The sequence below is a fragment of the Lithobates pipiens genome, unplaced genomic scaffold (assembly GCF_037356315.1).
Source record: "Lithobates pipiens isolate NorthernLeopardFrog02 unplaced genomic scaffold, aLitPip1_a1.2 Scaffold_18, whole genome shotgun sequence".
NCBI lineage: Eukaryota > Metazoa > Chordata > Amphibia > Anura > Ranidae > Lithobates > Lithobates pipiens.
The window spans coordinates 284,250,286-284,270,532 of record NW_027507758.1 but is presented as its reverse complement, the minus strand read 5'-3'; the positions used below and the strand labels follow the sequence as shown (position 1 = coordinate 284,270,532).

The window sequence follows — 20,247 nt, the reverse complement described above, 5'->3', positions numbered from 1 at the left end:
CAGCCTAATCAGTGCCAATCAGTGCAGACTCACCAGTGCAGCCTGTTTAGTGCCCATAAACACAGCCTCACCAGTGCAAAAAGTACCCATTAGTGCAGCCTGATCAGTGCCCATGGGATGTGGGGGTCAGCTGGGGCCCAGGGTGTCAAGGCCTGGGTCTGTCTCACAGCCCTCTATACAGTACTGGGAGCTCAAAATCTCTCCAGGCAATTGCAGGAATATATTCTTGTGGGATAGCGAACTCACAGGTCTATGTAGCATAGCAAATCTCTGCATGCCTGTCCTAGCCCTCAGTGCCCACTGCCCAGAGTTTGAATTTCCAAATACACTTCAATGTGTGACTGGGTTAAATTCACAGAAAGCACGGAGGGCTCCGTTCAAAACAGGAGAACCAAAATGCAGTTGTGCCCCTTCTCTCCTCTCCACTCCCTATATGCATCTCGCTGCAATTCACCCGCTGCCTGACCCACCACTAAGATGGGGTAAGTGGCAGGCATGCAGCAGGCGGGTGTCCTCCTGAATCAGTCCGCTCCACTGACTGGGGGGGTATAGGGGGTGGCTGTGTGCGTCTGTGCTTCCTGCCGTGTGTGCGGGAGGAGGGGGATTGCTTGGACTAGTCCACTGGTGGGGGGGTGTTATCTAAGTCTGCTGGTGGGGAGGAGGGCGTTATCTAAGTCTGCTGGTGGGGGGGAGGGGGAGGGTGTTAAGTCTGCTGGTGGGGGGGAGGGGGAGGGTGTTAAGTCTGCTGGTGGGGGGGAGGGGGAGGGTGTTAAGTCTGCTGGTGGGGGGGAGGGGGAGGGTGTTAAGTCTGCTGGTAGGGGGGAGGGGGAGGGTGTTAAGTCTGCTGGTGGGGGGGAGGGGGAGGGTGTTAAGTCCGCTGGTGGGGGGGAGGGGGAGGGTGTTAAGTCCGCTGGTGGGGGGGAGGGTGTTAAGTCCGCTGGTGGGGGGAGGGTGTTAAGTCCGCTGGTGGGGGGAGACGGAGGGTGTTAAGTCCGCTGCTGCGGGGGAGGGTGTTAAGTCCGCTGCTGGGGGGGAGGGTGTTAAGTCCGCTGCTGGGGGGGAGGGTGTTAAGTCCGCTGCTGGGGGGGAGGGTGTTAAGTCCGCTGCTGGGGGGGAGGGTGTTAAGTCCGCTGCTGGGGGGGAGGGTGTTAAGTCCGCTGCTGGGGGGAGGGTGTTAAGTCCGCTGCTGGGGGGAGGGGGAGGGTGTTAAGTCCGCTGGTGGGGGGGAGGGTGTTAAGTCCGCTGGTGGGGGGGAGGGTGTTAAGTCCGCTGGTGGGGGGGAGGGGGAGGGTGTTAAGTCCGCTGCTGGGGGGGAGGGTGTTAAGTCCGCTGCTGGGGGGGGTGGGTGATAAGTCCGCTGCTGGGTGGGGAGGGTGTTAAGTCCGCTGCTGGGTGGGGAGGGTGTTAAGTCCGCTGCTGGGTGGGGAGGGTGATAAGTCCGCTGCTGGGGGGGGTGGGTGATAAGTCCGCTGCTGGGGGGGTGGGTGATAAGTCCGCTGCTGGGTGGGGAGGGTGTTAAGTCCGCTGCTGGGTGGGGAGGGTGTTAAGTCCGCTGCTGGGTGGGGAGGGTGTTAAGTCCGCTGCTGGGGGGAGGGTGTTAAGTCCGCTGCTGGGGGGAGGGGGGGTGTTAAGTCCGCTGGTGGGGGGAGAAGGGGTGTTAAGTCCGCTGCTGGGAGGGAGGGTGTTAAGTCCGCTGCTGGGGGGAGGGTGTTAAGTCCGCTGCTGGGGGGAGGGGGAGGGTGTTAAGTCTGCTGGTGGGGGGGAGGGGGAGGGTGTTAACTCCGCTGGTGGGAGGGTGTTAATTCCGCTGGTGGGGGGAGGATGTTAAGTCCGCTGGTGGGGGGGAGGGGGAGGATGTTAAGTCCGCTGGTGGGGGGTGTTAAGTCCGCTGGTGGGGGGAGGGGGGGGGTGTTAAGTCCGCTGGTTGTTAAGTCCGCTGGTGGGGGGAGAGGGGGTGTTAAGTCCGCTGGTGGGGGGAGGGGGGGTGTTAAGTCCGCTGGTGGGGGGGAGGGGGGGTGTTAAGTCCGCTGGTGGAGGGGAGGGGGGGTGTTAAGTCCGCTGGTGGAGGGGAGGGGGGGGTGTTAAGTCCGCTGGTGGAGGGGAGGGGGGGGGTGTTAAGTCCGCTGGTGGGGGGGAGGGGGGGTGTTAAGTCCGCTGTTGGGGGGGAGGGGGGGTTTTAAGTCCGCTGGTGGGGGGTGTTAGAAAAAAAAACACACTGCCAAAATGTTTAATTGTAATGATGCCTAACTTCTCCCCTTAGAAATACCTTACTTCAGGCTGGGGAGCGTTGATGGGGAGCACTGCGCCAGGCCCAGGTCCTTGCCAAGTTGCCACTCTTCGGGGGTGGGGGTGATGAAGCAGCCGGTCTTGTTCCTAAGCCGACTGCAGCTAGCCACGCCTCCCAGCAGGTCACGTGCGACGTGACGTTCTTGACGCCGGGCGTCCCCTCCCCCGACGTGCCACACACACCTAGCCTGCCTCTGGGTCTCCTGGGAGGTGGGAGTTGTAGTCCTGCTGCGCTCACACCTCCAGGAGCTTTAGCGCAGCTGGACTACAACTCCCACAATGCAGCGCAGGCTGGGCAGCAGCTTCGAGCCAGCCAATCGGCGGCGGCTGCGGGGAGGCTATTTAAAGGAAGCTGTGACCCGGGCGGCCGCTCCAGTCACAGCAAGAAAAAAAAAATAAAAGAAAAAATAAAAATAAAAAAAAAAATAAAAAAGAACAGCCAGCAGCCGTTAAACATAATTTAGACGCCGGCCTGGGGGGAAATTTCCACCCTGCCCCCCGGCCCAGCCCGCCCCTGGTTATCACTGCTTCAAGGGATTCCGATGGTATTTCTCCAGTTGTTAGAAATGTATTAAAGGTATTACGGAGATGGGATACTAATTGGTCTTGGAAGGATTTGTAATATTCATTTATAAATCCATCTGGTCCTGGTGATTTATGAAGGGGGGAGGTCTCTGATAGCTTTAGAGATTTCATGATGCGAGAATGGTTGGGAAAGGCATTTGAGCTGTGTCGGGGTAATGGTAGGGAGTTTGAGGAGGGTTAGGAAATCTTATTTGTTGGGAGGTAGGATTGGGCTCGGATGTGGACTGCGAGAGGTTGTATAACTTAGAATAGAATGAGCTAAAGCCGTCAGCTATGTCTTTTGGGTTTGTCATTGTATGTCCCTGTTCGTCTAAATGGAAAGGGATTCTGGTTTGCGCGACCCTACGTTTGTATTGCTGTGCTAGAACTTTACCGAATCTATTACCTTGGAAGTACCAAGAGAGGCAAAGGCGCCTAAGTTAGAAATCAAAGCCTTTTTGTAAGTAGGAGCTTACTGTAATTCATTCCTTACTTTCCTGATTTCGTCTGTGATGCTTTGCGTAGGGTTTTGTTTGTTTAGGGCTTCAAGTGTTTTGATACGGTCAAGGAGAGAGTTAACGGTTATAGTTTTTTTCTTCTTTTCCTGGGCACCCAACTTTTGAAATATTCCTTTTAATGCTGATTTATGGGCATTCCAAAGGATCGCAGGGTTGGAAACGGACCCTGTGTTGGAGTTAAAGAAGACAGAGATCTCAGAACGTACCTGTTCCTGAGTCTCCGTGGCACCAAGTAATGATGCATTCAAGCGTCATGGAGTGTGTCTAAGTGTTGTGGGGGTAATGGATATAGTAATGGATGCCGGGGCATGGTCTGACCAGGTAATGACTCCGACCCTAGGTCGAGAGATTTTTTGTAATAGTGCCTTGGAGGTCAGGAACAAGTCTATCCTGGAGTATGAGTTTTGGGTGTTTGAGAAGAAAGAGTAGTCCCTCTCAGTACCATGTTGACATCTCCAAGGGTCGTAAAGGTCTTCGAGGGAGAGTAGAGATGACAGGGCCGTGTATTTTCTATGTTTGATATTGGAGGAGTCCAACTGGGGGGTCGATGACTTCGTTGAAGTATCTACATATTATAATTCGGTCTCTGGGGTAGTGTTGGATTTTTTAGATTATAGATTTGTAAAAGGACCTTTGGTGGATATTTGGAGCATATATGTTTACAATAATAAGGTGTAGATTATTGAAGGAGGCAGATAAGATTAGATATCTCCCCAAGGAGTCTTGTTCGAGATGATGGAGGGTAAACGCTATGGAGGATCGAATTGCTATCATGACTCCCCTTTTTTTCAGCACATGTGTGGAAGCAGTGAGGGAACAATTTGTGGGAGCATTGGGGAGACATACTCTGCGTTCAGGAGACGCATTTCTCAGAGGATATCGGCTTTTTATGATATAGCCTCTTGCCATAATAGTGAGCACATAAAAGGGCTATTAAGCCCCTTTGCATTCAAGGAGGTAATCGTCAGTGACACAGTGCAGGACTAGACGTGTATGTCTTGTTGGTACCGAGGTGAACTCTCTCTGTCTGAAGCAAGGGTGATAGGAAGGGGGGAAAGAGGTCAAGGGAAGATTACTGTGGATACTCAAACAGTTGATACAATAGGTATAGTCTGGGTTGGAGTCTGTGAGATACAGAGGATTCAACTCAGCTATTCAATAACAGTGAAGGGTAGATTTATTTATAAACAAGTAACTTATAAAACTATTAATACAAAACTGTTGGTGTAGACTAATAAATGAGTGTGACAAATAAGTGTGCCTAGCACACTAAAACTGGGAAGCATGGAGAGAGTTCCAAACGTGGTTCTACTCCTCCACTAGTGAAATCTGTTGAGCGACAATATAAACCAGCCTGAGATAGATCCCTTCTCTATGAAGGGTATAGGATCAAGACATGTTACCATTATGGCAGAGCTTTTGATTCCCAGGGGTTGGGGATTCTGGAAGTTGGCCCTGATTTTGGAGTAGATGGGAGATCACGAGAGATAATGCCCCAGTTATTCAGTTGCTTGAGCCCATCTTTGGGGGTGTGTATGGATACTTGCTAATTGTGGTATGTGACCAGTAGTTTGGAAGGATAACCCCATTTATAGGGTAACTTATGCTCATTGAGTATTGCCGTTACTGGAGCAAAGGATTTGCGTGCTTGGGTGGTAGCTGCCGAGATGTCATTGTACAGCGGTAGATTTTAGCAAAGGGCTCTGGAAGGGTGCACAGAGATCTCACTGCACGCATGATATTAGCGCAAATTAATTTCTTCCACATTAAGGAAAATATGTCTCTGGGGACTGAAGCCGGTAGATGCGGTGGCTTTTGTATCCTGTGTGCACAGTCAATCAGCACATCATTTGTCGTCAGTGACGGAATGAGTTTGCAAAATAGCTAATGCAAGTTGGGACTATTTCGGGGAGGGGGCAGAGACTCAGGAACCCCTCTGATTTCAATGTTATTGCGTCACGACCTGTCCTCTAAGTCTGCGACTTTTAGGCGGAGCATCTGAATAGTTGCAGAGTGGTCATCTTGTATGTGCACTACTGTGCTGTGAGCTTTAGTGGCCTCAGATAAATGCTGCTCAATATGGGTGGTACAGTCTTCTAGTCAGATGACCTTGTCCTCTAGCTGGTTAATGGACACTTTCAGTTCATGTGGAGATCTGCCTGTAGGGAGAGCAGCATAGCCTTGAGGAAGTGCTCAGATGCTGGGTTGTCAGAGGTAGGGTAGGCAGCTAGGGGAAGAGGGGCTGGACCTTCTGCTGTGGGACTACAGGTCCCAGCGCCATATTGCTTTTTCAAAGGGGGCTCCTTGTCAGAGAAGTGTGCTGAGGAATCAGCAATCTGCTTACCTCTGTCCCCTGCAGAAGGTAGCTGCGCAGAAGATAGATCTGCTGGGTCCTCCATATTGATGGAGGAATCCTCTGTTGCTGCTATATAGTCCGGTGGGCGCTCCGAGTCTCCACACTCCCGGCGGCGCCATTTTGGTTCTTATGCAAGGACTGCATGCAAAAATCAAGCAGTCTGCGGGGACCCCTGTTTAGAACCTGCACAAAATTACATTTCTAAAGGAAAAAAAGGAATTTAAAACTGTGGCTGTAATGCAATGTTGCTCTTACAGGAGAGAATTTCCCTTCCTAGGGGTAGATTTACTCTCACTTCCTGATGTCTCCTTCCGTTTCTATGTAGGAGTCGTTTGTAAGTCGGATGTTTGAAAATAGGGGACTGCCTGTATATACTATGCGGCCTGCCCTATACACTCTGGGGGAAATTGGGCCTTAGGTGTTGGTGGTACCAGGACACTATAAGCCCTCACAGTTACAGTTTCTTGGTGGACACTTGAACAGGCCCTGCTGTGAAATATTACTTCAAGAATTGTAATAACATGACCCTGTTAAACAAAGGCAGAAATATTGGGCCTTAGGTGGCGGTGGTGGTGGTACAACAATGTAAAGCCTCACAGATGCTCTTGTTGAGTGCAGGAACGGGTCCTGCTGTGAAATATTAGATCAAAAATTGTAATTACAATACAGTGTAGCTGTAGTGCAGTTGCTACTACTTTTCTGGTGGTGTACACAATACAGGGTAGTGCGGTGTTGCAAAACAAAATATACATCATGTTCAGAAGGCCACCAAGGAGAGGCAGATGGTCATTGGCCGCTAGAAGAGCCCAACCATCATGCACGGAGGAGTCCCCCGAACTATTCGAGCACAGTGTCTGGTACATGCTGGTGGAGGATGCACAGCGATTTGAAGGCTCCGATGTTGGTTCCCAGCTTGAGAAAGGGAGTAATGTGAGCCTAGAGAGACGGGGTGTCCAAGAAGGACAAGCAACTGGCAGTCTTGTTCCCCCAGCTGCAGCATAGTGCCAAGTTTGCTCCAGTGACGAGGAGGGAGGGGATGATGAAGTTACTGACTCTACTTGGTTGCCTGAATGAATAGAAGAGGAAGAGCAGGCACAACTCCGAGGCAGGATGTCCTCTAGGGGGCAGCTTAAGGGCAGCCACCCTACTGCATCATACTGCAGAGCTCCGCAGGTGCAGGGCCCTGCTGACTCCCCGCTGATTTTGAAAAGTTCCTTGGTGTGGGCCTTTTTGGACACGTGTGCAGCAGATCGCACCGTTGCTGTTTGCAACCTTTGTCTGAAGCGGATCAAGTGTGGCCACAACAGCAGCCGCTTGGGAACCACATGCTTGACCAGACATATGACGACCTCCCATGCAGTCTTTTTCCCGTATATTATATTTGAGATTTAATATCTCTCAGATATGATTTGGGTTAAATGAGAGTTCTTTCTATCTAATACACAACCATCTATCTATAGTCTAAACCAAGAAAAAAATATTAGGTTAAAATAAGAGAATTGCATGAAGAAATACAGAGTATAGTCCTGAAAACAATCTGCAAACATATTTAACCACTTCAATACCGGGCACTTAAACACCTTCCTGCCCAGACCAATTTTGAGCTTTCAGCGCTGTCGCACTTTGAATGACAATTGCGCGGTCATGCTACACTGTACCCAAATGAAATTTTTATCATTTTTTTCCCACAAATAGAGCTTTCTTTTGGTGGTATTTGATCACCTCTGCGGTTTTTATTTTTTGCTAAACAAATAAAAAAAATACCGAAAATTTTGAAAAAAAAAATGTTTTTTTTTGTTTTAGTTTCAAAACTTTGCAAATAAGTAAGTTTTCTCCTTCACTGATGGGCACTGATGGGGTTACACTGATGGGCAATGATAAGGCAGCACTGATGGGCACCGATGAGGTGGCACCAATGAAGTGGCACTGATGAGGCGGCATTGATGGACACCGATATGTGGCACTGATGGGCGACACGGATGGGCACTGATAGGTGGCACAAATTGGCACAGATTGGCATGGATGGGCATGGATAGGTGGCACAGGTGGGCATGGGTAGGCGGCACAGGTGGACATGGGTAGGCGGCACAGGTGGGCATGGGTAGGCACTGATAGGCAGCACAGATGGGAACTGATAGGCGGCATTGTATTATAATATATTGTACTAATGGATGCCAATCAGTGCCAATCAATAATGCATGCCAATCAGTGATGCCCATTGTGGGCACTGATTGGCATCCATTATGGGCACTGATTGGCATCCATTGTGGCACTGATTGGAATCCCTGGTGGTCTAGGGTGGCATACCTTGTCCTTGGCATCCCTGGTGGTCTGGTGGCGTCCCTGGTGGTCCAGTGTGGGCATCCTCGGGGGGCTGTGCTGATAATCGATCAGCACAGACCCCCCCTGTCAGAGGAGCAGCCGATCGGCTCTCCTCTACTCGCGTCTGACAGATGCGAGTGAGGAAAAGCCGATCACCGGCTTTTCCTATTTACACTGTGATCAGCCGTGATTGGACACGGCTGATCACGTGGTAAAGAGTCTCCGTCGGAGACTCTTTACCGAGATCGTAGTTGCCGGGTGTCAGACTGACACCCCGCAACAACGATCGCCGCGATGCGCGCCCCCGGGGGCGCGCAGCGGCTCATAATCCTGATCACGTCATATGACATCCGGTCAGGATTATGCAACCACTTTGCCGCCGTCTATTTGCTATAGGGCGGGCGGCAAGTGGTTAATTACAAGTAAAATGCAGACCTTTCCCATAATTACCCTCATAATTGCACTAAGGTTCAATTTTGATGGTTGCTCTCCCATAAAAGTGTGTGTTTCCCTCCCATCTAGTCTGTGTATAACATTACATGCTGATGGCTCATTGGTTGGCATAGCGGGGCTCTGATTGGTGAGCTTCCCTATTCCTGATTAAAGACTGGCTACATCTCCAATCCCTATACTTTGCATAAGTCACCCCCTTTAATGCAAATCCTTGTGACTATTCTGAGCAGGAGCTTAACTTGAATTTTCCCAGGAATTTAAGAATTGATTATGGGTTGGCCTCCCTTCATTGAATATCCCAGCATGGGATCCTTTGAAGCCAGTATGTGTAAAACAATGAGGTTTGGATCCCATTGTTTGTATACACAGGCTTAGGCACTGACTTGTTTGGTCTACCAGAGATTTCTGTGACGATAATATGTTCCGCCCTACATAGATAAAAGCTAAATTAAATATATTCATTATATATAAATAAATTAAATATATTAATAATTACAATATCTGTTGGCAACAGCACTTGAAAAACCCAGATCAAAGAAAAAGGCAGACTTCTCCTTGCTCCTCATCTGGGATCTCCAACCCTACTGAAGTCCTCTCAAAAACCTGCACTGAGAGGAATGAAGGTATAGATGAAGTACTGAAGTACTTAAGCCAATCTGCTAGCAGTACACCACCAACTTTTCACGGAAGGCCATTCCAGCTCTCTGCCGGCATGTAGAAGGCAATGTTTTTGTCTTGTTGGACAGGGGCGGTCAGCAGTAAGGTCTATATTACCACAGACTCATGGTCTAGCTGGCATGGGCAGGGATGTTACCTTTGAATTCTGCTGTCAACTGGGAAGGAAACTTAGGTTTATTGAAAAATGGCTATAATGAAATATCATTAAACTCGGAATTACACAGGGTGGCGTTGGTGGATAGAAACTCTCTCCTTATACCAAAACCTCCACGTGAATCGGATGATGCCTATAAGTGTTCTATGCTCAAGACTTTTTCTGTTCAACACAAAGATATAAAGAATATTATTAATCGTCATTGGGGTATTCTTAAAAATGACCATATTCTGGATACCATTCTTCCAGAACATCCTAAGGTTATCTTCAAAGGTGCACCTTCACTTCAGGGAAAAATTGCCCCCAATATTATTGATCCCCCCCACACGCCCATCATTTTTTCACAATATGGTTGGTTACTTTCCCTGTAAAAAATGGGTGATTTGTAAAAAACAATTCATGTGGGAGACGTAAGCGTTCAGAATTTAGGTCTAATGTCACTTACAAGATTTATCCCATCAAAATATTCTGTACTTGTGCCACTACACACGTTGCGTATAGGATCACCTGCCCTTGCGGAAAACAGTATGTGGGACGTACTATTCGTTCCTTTTCTGTAAGGGTAGGTGAACATATTGCCAGGATTAAGGCTGGCGATATCAAACACAATTTGCCTAGGCACTATCGAAAACATCATAACTACCACCCCAGTGGTTCCCAATTTGTCATTATTGACAAATACACCCCCCCATGGAGAGGGGGTGCTATGATCAGGGGTGTCTCACATCTAGAAACTTACTGGATATAGCAGCTATAGACTCATTCCCCTCTTGGTTTAAATATAGAGTGGGCTATTAATGCTTTTATTAATCAAGGCTAACACACTTTGTTGGGTTTGGCATATGTAGGTGGAATCGATATTTTTCTATTTTCTTTATTTTCTAATTTTTTATTCAGTTACTTTTATCACCCCTATTTTTATTAATTTTTTGTAAAATAATTATTAACAATTCTTTAGGTTTTGCTCATATTTACAGTATTTTTTATATGACTAAATAGGATTGTACTTTTTATAAATTAATATGGGCCACCATTCTGCACATTAGCTCTGAGATATATTATTTCCATTACATTTTTTACATTTTTTTATAGAAGTAATATCTATAGAATATTGTTCATTAATATTCCTTATTTTCGTTCAAATCACTCAATTTCACATATTGAACTATTTGCGTCCCTTCTAAAATGGATGCCATTGTTTTGACTATTACTATACTGCAATTTGGTCCTTTTTTAATTTCTTTTTTTCACACTATGTCCACTAATTAAGATTTTTTTTTAACTCGCTGTCACTCGTATATTCAGTTCGGTTTTCTTTGTGATACTGGGCTACTTCCTGTTGCATCATTTCAGAATGCGGCTTGCAACACACGTCAGAGCCATTTTCTAACCGGAAATGACCTGTTAACCATCTGGATCCACTTCCTGTGTTTCAGAATGAGGCTTGAAACACAAGCGGCGGCGCCATCTTGCCCAAAACAGAAATGTCAGCAATTGGTGTCAGAGCTGCTGTTTATTATGTGGGGCTTATATATCTATATAAAGGCGGTAACCACCATGGAACAGCACCCCAGATGATGCCTATTTAGGCGGAATGGGGTGGGTGGTTACGCTGATCCTCTGGCTACTGTCTAATTTGAAGCGCTTCCATACCTCCCAACTTTTTGAGATGGGAATGAGTGAAACCTATCAGCAAAAGTATGAAAGCAATAGACACACCCCTTGCCACGCCCCCTTAAAGGAGAATTGTACAAAGAAACAAGATTGGTTAAACTCACAAGTCCTTTTTTTTTTACCACTGCTATTCTTTTATATTGGCTTTTGGAATTTACAAATGCAGCGATCTAGAAATCAGTTGAAAGGTTTAGCACTGGAAAACACTTTTTGATAGATAAAAAGTGCATTTTATATACAACTATATAGATCAGACCAAAATGAGGGACACATGAGGAGGGACAGAGGGACATTGCTGCAAATAAGGGACAGTCCCTCGAAATCAGGGACAGTTGGGAGCTATGCGCTTGTTTTTACTCTGGAAAATGTAAGTGCAATTCTTTACAACATTAAATATTCCTTACAGAATTAAGCTATGTGCCCTGTTCTTCCTCTCTTTTACCTTTATGGTTGGGCTTATTTGCCCATTTGTTTTACCTGCCTTATGCATCGTTTTGGAGTGTTTGCCTGAATAGTGAGCCTGAATTCCTTGGTCACCCTGTAAAGCCTGTTTGACCCATACTGTCCCTCTTGTCTTCCTGTTGGAGCACACGCTTCATGGAATAATGGACAGGGCATTTGAGGCAGAACAGCGGGAGAAAGAGGAGGACTTCCTTACCTCTCAAGGACCCCTTTATCCAGATAGTATTCCTGCGGGCCCGCCAAACACACAGGAAGAAGAGGAGGAGGATGATTGTGTCAGCATGGACGTGGAGGATAACACTTAGCAGCAGTCTTCAAGGGATGGTTTTCAGTCCCCATAAACCCAAGGAGTTGTACGTGGCTGGGAGGAGGTTGTTATGGATCATGTGATCCTTAGTGACCCAGAGGTGCAGAATCAGGGAGGCCATGCAGCGTAAGGACCCTAGGATTTGTGGTATCAAAGAGAAGGAATCATTACTGGCTAGCAACCCTTCTTGATCCACGTTACAAGGGTAAGGTTGCATAACTAGAGGCGATTCAGTTCGCGTTGTGCGCTATACAAGTATTTCATTCATTCCTAACTCACCCTGCCTTCGCAGAGGGAGCAGAGGATGAACATCTTCAGGATGCCTTGAAGAAAGGTTTGTGCAATGCATTTCCAGACCCTGTGAGGTTACAATTTCTTGGTGCTGGACAACGTGTTGCTGAGGCTTCTGTCAGATCACTTGAGGCCAGGTGACAGATGCACACCGTTGGGGTCAGGAGTGCACCCCAAAGGTAGTGGACCATACGGCTGACTGCTGCAGATGGGAGTCTAGGTGGTTAAGGAAGGCAGGTCCGCTGGAACACTAACACGGATCCCACAGGGGCTAGAGCATAAGATTCCCCAGGGCACGGAGTCTAAGAGCCAGCAGGTGTTCACCAGAGACTCTAGTGGTGAGGATGGACTAGGCTGCAACTGGCTCCAGGTCGCGACCCCCAGGGTCTCCCAGCTCACGCCCACAGTAGGCTACAGGAGGACAGAGACAATAAGGGAATAAGCCAAATGTTGGGGTTACTAGCAGACAGGGATAAACATAGAACACGCCAAAGGTCAGGGTCACAAGCAGGCAGGGATAGTCGAGAACAAGCCAAGATCGGTAACTGGAATTAGATGTAGAAGACACAGCATGCGGACGGAAGCTAAACACACAAAGGTTGATCAGTAAGGCAGGCTTGCAGTGCACAGGTTAATATAGAGTTCCCTCATAGGGGCTGAGGTGGGAGCCATGCTTTGAGGAGACACTATTTAAGTAGCCAGGTGAGAGTGGCTGGCCTGCAAAGGTGAACACATGGAGGAGAGGTAAGCTGAAAAAGATTACTGCATAACAATGACAGCTTTGTTCAGTCAGAGAAAGAGCAGTGGAGAATGTGGCCGGATGACCGATGCCTTTAGACAATTTTTCAGTCCTCAGTGCCAAGGTCTGATCGGTTCAAGCAACCATCGGCAGTGTTTGCATTACATGGTGCAGGAATATCTAGGGGTAAGAGCAGACTTGGAGACCTTTCCAACAGAGCATCCACTGGGTAACTGGGTCTTGAGGATGGACCACTGGCCAGAACTAGTTCAATATGCAATTGATCTACTGGCCGGTCCTGTATCCTGCGTTCTTTCTGAACACACATTAAGTGCTGCTGGAGGGTTTGTAACCGATCATAGAGTGCACCTGACCACACAGACACCCTTGATAGGCTCACATTCATAAAAATGAATCGGTCTTGGATCAGCAGCAGCTATCAAGCACCTGATGCTGATGTAACAGATTTTTCTATGGATATGGGATCCCTTGAAGACTGCCTATGCTAAGTGACTATCCTATTCCTCCTCAATCTTGATGATGCTAGCTTCCAACAATATTTTTTGTTTAGGGCACCACCACTGCCTAAGGCCCAATTTTTCTGTCCCTGTTTAACAGGGGCATGTAATTACAATTTCTGATCTAATATTTCACAGTAGGGCCCGTTCCTGTGCCAGAGTACAAGAGTATCTATGAGGGGTTACAGTGTTGTGGCACTACTACCATCAAAGGCCCAATTTTTCTGCCCCTGTTCCAGCAGCAGACAAAAAGGACAAGCGTGCCCCGCGGTCACCTGCAGAAGATGCACCATGTCCATTACCAGCACTGTGGACTGTAGACACAGAGCCTGCTTGCCCTCTTTTAGTGGCTGCCTCTCCTTGGTGGCATTCCGGACATGATGGGGATTTTGTTTTGCAACACCACACTACACTGTATTGTGTAATGTGTACACCACCAGAAAAGTAGTAGCAACTGCACTATTGGGTGCACGGTACTGTGTACACCAACAGAAGTGTAATAACAACTATGGGTGTACTGTATTGTGTGCACCACCAGAAAAGTAGTAGCAACTGCACTATGGATGCACGGTATTGTGTACACCACCAGACGCTTAACAGCAACTATGGGTGCACTGTTTGTATTGTGTACTGTGTACACCACTAGAAAAGTAGTAGCAATTGCACTAGGTGTGCACGGTACTGTGTACACCACCTGAAGTATATTAGAAACCGTACACCAGGAAATGCCTGCAGTGAGGGTAAACTGTATGCAGTGGATATATATATATATATATATATATATATATATACACACATACACACAAGACAGTGTATTTAATATATATATATATATATATATATATATATACACACACACATACACACAGAAGCTAACTGAATCACCTGCCTGCCAAAAGTATAGTAGAAACAATACACCAGGAACGGACTGGAGTGTGTATATATATATATATATATATATATATATATATATATATATATATATATAGATATTATACAGGAGGCTAACTGTATATATTAAATACGCGGCAGCTAACTGAATAATCTGCCTGCCTGCTCAATCTAAATGACACTCTCTCTCTGTCCATGCCATCAATACACTACACGAGGCCGACGTGCAGGCAGCCTTATATAGCGTGGGGCGTGGACTTAGTCCCCCTGAGCCATGATTGGCGAAAGGCACCCTGCCTTTGGCCAATTATGGCTCTCTTAGCTGAGGGTGCTGTGATTGGCCAAAGCATGCAGGTCATGGTGCATGCTCTGGTCAATCATCATACAGCAATGCACTGTGCTCTCGCAGAGCATTATGGGCCATTACACACCGCTCGAAATTTGGCACGAACACCGCATAATGTTCGGTTTTCGATGAACGGGCAAACAGCCAATGTTCAAGTGGAACTCATGTTCAACCCAAACAGAAAGCTCATCCCTAGTGATCACTTATAAAAAAAGGGAAAAAAAGGTATTTTAGAATGTTTTTTTTTTATATCTATACAAAAATGTTTTTCCCTTCATTTCTATTTTAAACTAAATGGGTTGTTTTAGAAGCTGATTGTTTACAATAATAATAAATAAATACATTGATGTTGTGCAACATTTCATGTAACGTTAACAAAGTGAAAATATGTGCATACAATAAGTGACACTACCACAATGTCCCATGAACTAAGTCTTATTTACAATCAAAGTTCATAATCATAAATGTGCAAAATTGCTGCAGTTCTCCTGAAGAAGTCACGTGGGCTTGGCGTAACTTGTAGGGCATCTCCGAGGCATGGACCATAAGTCGATGTAAACTATAGGGGCGATTCAGTTCGCACTGTGCGCTATACAAGTATTTCATTCATTCATTCATATTGGCGTTTTTAATGTTTGTTTTACATGTAAGCGCATTTTAACTTTGATAAAAAGCTTTATCTTAAAAGGCCACACTATGGGAGGCACTCTCCATGTTTTTTTTCCTGACATGTTTGCGAGTACACAAGCTATTCAGAGTCTTAAAGGGACCAGTACCCCAGTACATTAGAAACACTTTTATAAGGATATCTGGAGGACCCTAAATGAAACAGAAAAACTGAATATCAACTGGTTAATATAAATTTGGCACATAAGATTCCTATATGAAGGTGAGAATTCTGTGATCACTGAGATGACACATGCGGAGTTGTCGATAAGCACTTTCATCACACCAGGAGGTGTGGGACTATGTTAGTACTGTTGATTCATGATTTCATTGAAGAACACTTGGCATTTTTATTGCAACAATTTTTCACATTTAGGAGCACAGACTTTTGATTGTAAATAAGACATTGGAGGTTATTTACTAAAGGAAAATCCACTTTGCACTGCAAGCGTACTTGAAAGTGCACTGAAAGTGCACTTGGAAGCAAAGTTGCTGTAGATCTGAGAGGGACATGCAAGGAAAATAAAAAACAGCATTTTAGCTTGCACATGATTGGATGATAAAATCAGCAGAGCTTTCACTCATTTCAAATCTACCCCTTAGATTTAGAGGGACTGCACTTCCAAGTGCACGTTCAGTGCACTTGCAGTGCAAAGTGGATTTGCCTTTTGTAAATAACCCCCATAGTTCTTGGGACACTTGTGTAGTGTCACTTATTGTATACATAAATTTTTACTTTGTTAATGCTACATGGGACGTTATGCAACATCCATTTATTTATTTATTAATTTCATAAAAATACCTTAGGAAATAAACATATTGGACAAAATACAACAATTGATACATGAAGGCTGTGTGAATGCTTGAGCCATTTGAACTGAGAATTTTAGGGATATTTTATTATACTTTATATTACAGTTTTTACAATGCTTTATTTTTTTAATTAATATTGTTTTCTTTTCAGCCCGTGACAGTTTCCCTGCAACTCTCTTAGACACATCTTCCTACTAAGAAACATGAAATACATCACCATACATGCTCTGTAAGTACTTCCGGTCTATGGAGTGCACCTCTGGAGATTGAATGCACACTGGCTGACATTCAGCCCACCACTGCCCACAGTAGCAGAGCTGCTCTCCATCCTGAACATGGAGCACAAACAGGTAGGAGCTTTCAAGCTTCATATTTCATTTTGAAGCAGAAACAGACCAGCCACCCGCCTTGCTCAGTGGGGATCAGTGGACAGAATCCCCACTGAGCAGACAGACTCCAATGGAGCCCACTCCAATGGAGCCCGCTCCATGTGTAAGGGGCCTTATTGTCTCTGTTTTCTGCTTGATAAAGAGTGCAGTTGTGCTTTAGAAAAGTCCTGTTATTTTGCTGACATGGGACTTTAGAAAATCTGATCATATGATTCATCAGTTTGGTGTGCTGGCTTTCTGTCATTGTTAGCAATAAAAACCTAACAGCGGTTTTAGCCTTTCCTCACTTTATGCAAAATGTAGCAGTTTTAACCCGTTTCCACTCTCAACTTAATAAATAATGTTGCGTTCAGTGCTACTCAGTCAATAATAATAATAATAATAATAATTCTTCTTTTTTTTCTCCCTTCCTACCTCTCCCTCGCTCTTTCTTCTGCTTCTTTTCTAATACTCTTAAAATAAATAGATGAAAATATGGTGTATACAGGACAGCGTTCTCTGTCCCATTTTAGACTTCCCCTCTATGACGTGATGGATTTCCCTGGCAAGTTAGGGTTATTCCCCCTCGAACAGGCCAGCCTTCGGTATAACCTGCTTGAGGGGATTTATACATATAGATAATATTTTATATTTATTGCCGTTAACATTTCTTTTGATCTTCCACAATACAGTACAAAGTACTGGTTGTACCTCACAAGCTCAACATTGATTGTTTGTTCTGAGAAGTTGCTTTTTCATTGTGCCTGTGACACATCTTTAAATAAAAAATAATAATTATAATTACCTGACTTTGGATATGTGATCAAATATACATCACTGTCTCTAATTTCCATGTGTTCCAATGAATCTATGATTTCAGGTGTCGTGATTTCAGTTTGGAAATGAATTCCCTTATGCTTGAATATAAAATAATTGAATGCCTCTTCCAGACCTTCTTGTGCCATTGCAGTAAATCTACAAATTCAACAATTCTTTGAGTTCAGTTAAATAGTAATGACAGTGTAAATGTTACACACTTCACAATATTAAAAGAGATCATACCTTTCTGTTGTCTGATCTGACCCCCTCACTCAGTGTAGCACAGGTTTCTAAAGTACAAAGGGTCACAACAGTCACCTTTATATAAAACCTGGATGACTACTGAGCCAAGCTGTCCAACTAGGCTGAACCCTGGAGCTTTGACTTTTAACATCTTATCCAATTCTGAAGACTAAAGTTTGACTGGCTAAATTGGGTGTCATCTTTGTTTTCAGTGCTCTAAAGTTTGATTTGAAGTTGTTTTTTAATGTCCCTACACAGCAAATGATTTACATTGTGATGGCATTTAAAATTCCTGTTACTGCTATTATCCAAAACAGGTTATGTCCTGCTGTACTGTCATCATTATCTCCAATGACAGCAATTTAATGACCACCAAAGACACTCCTGATGGAATAGGTCCGTAAGTTAAGCAGTGATCGGAAAATTGCATATTTCCTATTCCTTATGTAGGGCTGGCTCTTGACGAGCAGGCGCTATTGTTTTTGTAAAGTTAAGTTGCCTGAAGCCACAGTTGGGCTTCGGGATTATTTCTCTAAATTTCTGGTTTCAGTACCAGTACAGCTGGGTTGCACTGGGTTCTCCTTGACCGCAGGTGTCGCTGTCACTGCCGGCAAGAGTAGAAACGCAGTCTAGCTGGATACATTGAATGCCACTTATCTCTTGGAACCAGCCCAGTGGGAGTGTATTCCTGCTGTGCATTATGGGGGGTGGTATTTAAGGTACCGACGCCATGTGGCACGAGATTCGTTTCTGCCGTTTGGTTCTGGTGGTCCTCCGGACCTAGCCCCCTGGCCCTCCTGGCCTGGGGTGCAGAACTATGCATCCTTTGTCTCGGGGCTGGCCCGAGGAGATGCAACTGAAGGGATAGGCCCAAGCGAATTTCGGGGCCTACTGATCCAGGGATGGTCCGGTGCCGTCTCATCAGAAGGGTGAGGCCCAGCAACTGAAGAACCCTAGGGGAGGACTCTTTCAGGAGAAGACCATGCGCAAGGCTGGAGGAGCCTGGAGAGCCTGGAGACTTAGTTGAAGGACGCAACCTGGATAAACACTCATACGGTATCGCTGGATCGGCTGAGAGAAACTGGTACCGTATGTCAGTTCTTTGAATTTATCCACATCCCTCAGTAACGCTCAAGTGTATCTCACAAGTCTGTGGCAGAGACTTTACCGAGCATCCCACCGGCTGCTAGGCCTAGTGAGAGAGGCCTATCCGGGGGTTGTTGAATCCAGTTGTGGAACCGTTTTATTCTCTGGATTCTCTTAAATTGCAGGTTGAAAGTATTAAGTGCCTGAACTCACCCCTAACCCTCTACCCTCCGTTAAGAGACTTTGACACTGAATCCTCTTTTGGGTTATTCATTTAGAAAAAACAGTTTCAACATTCTTTGGGCCATTTACCACGGGATCCCCAAGACAGAGAAGAAAGCAGGTGATTTAACGGTAAGCCCAAATAAAACCAGCAGCTCCTTTGGGGGTTAGTGCTACACTTATTAATGTTGGCCTCACAAATATCTAATAAAGCCTCTCAGATCATGGTTATTCTGGTTAGCTTGAATGACTCATCTTATAGGAATGTGTAATTGTAAACTGGTCCTTGAGGGGTCATATTGCTTTGGGGTTCTCTATTCCTTATACACAAGTCTAAATACCACAGCCTAAACTAAAATAGGCTAGTCTCACCCAGAACCCAGAACTGCCATGAGACATGTGTGTGGACCTGGTCAACAGCCATGCTGTATGCGCAGATGGGACTCCATGGCAAAAAAGCATCTTTAGGTAAGTATTCTTGTCATATTTTCTTTATCTTTAATAAATGTTATATTTATAAGTATTTTGCACATATCAAAAAAAAAAAAAAACGAAAAGAACTTAAACTATCACATGACCGTGATATAACAAGCAGCTGGTAACAAAGTGAAAGCAATTTAGTGAGGCATGTAGAGGGTTTCTAGCTAATAAAGGGCATAGTTTGCAGTACCTGCTGTTGTTAAAGAAGTAACTTTTAGGACTTTAAAGTCAGGATCCCATGCATCATCCCAGTGTAACCCCTTAAAGCCAAGGCTGCATATGTGCATACGCTCGGTGGGAAGGAGTTAATCGCTCAGTTCTCAGCAGGGGAGAGATGCAGCATCAGAGCAATGCTGCATCCATGTAGTTAAGTATTTTTTCATTTATTCCTGAGATTCTAATTTTTACACATTTCAGCCCTGGAAGATTTGGCTGCTGAATGACCGTGCCATTTTTGCCATTCAGCACTGCGTTGCTTTAACTGACAATTTCGCGGTCATGCAACGCTACACCTAAACAAAATTTACGTCCTTTTTTTTCCTCACAAATAGAGATTTCTTTTGATGGTATTTGATCACCTCTGCAGTTTTTATTTTTTGCGCTATAAACAAAAAAAAGAGCGTCAGTTTTGAAAAAACAATATATTATATAAAATAATATAATAAAGTATATTATATAAAATATTTTGCTATAATAAATATTTTTTTTAAAGCAAATTTTTTCTCAGTTTAGGCCAATATGTATTCTTCTACATATGTATGGTAAAAAAAAATGCAATAAGCGTATATTGATTGGTTTTCACAAAAGTTATAGCATCTACAAAATAGGCGATAGATTTATAGCATTTTTATTATTATTTTTTTTTTTTTACTAGTAATGGCGGCAATCTGTGATTTTTATCGGGACTGCAACATTATGGCAGACACATCGGACACTCTTGACACATTTTTGGGACCATTGCTATTTATACAGCAATCAGTGCTATAAAAAT

The 20,247-nt window shown here is 45.2% G+C and overlaps 1 protein-coding gene across 2 annotated transcripts in view; it reads right to left on the bottom strand.

Moving 5' to 3' along the window:
• The window catches only part of LOC143987902 (amine sulfotransferase-like), a 52,486-nt gene extending 34,912 nt beyond the window's left edge, over positions 1–17,574 (bottom strand). Inside the window, exons 1-2 of one of the 2 annotated variants that reach the window (XM_077487072.1) lie at positions 17,469–17,574; positions 17,212–17,381 (exon numbers count right to left, since the gene is read on the bottom strand). In XM_077487072.1, coding sequence (XP_077343198.1) covers positions 17,212–17,371 — 160 coding nt within the window. In that variant the 5' untranslated portion in view covers positions 17,372–17,381; positions 17,469–17,574. Of the gene's footprint in view, positions 1–17,211; positions 17,440–17,468 lie in introns of those variants that run through there. The other variant, XM_077487073.1, reaches the window with a different exon arrangement.
• Positions 17,575–20,247: the final 2,673 nt, after the last annotated feature.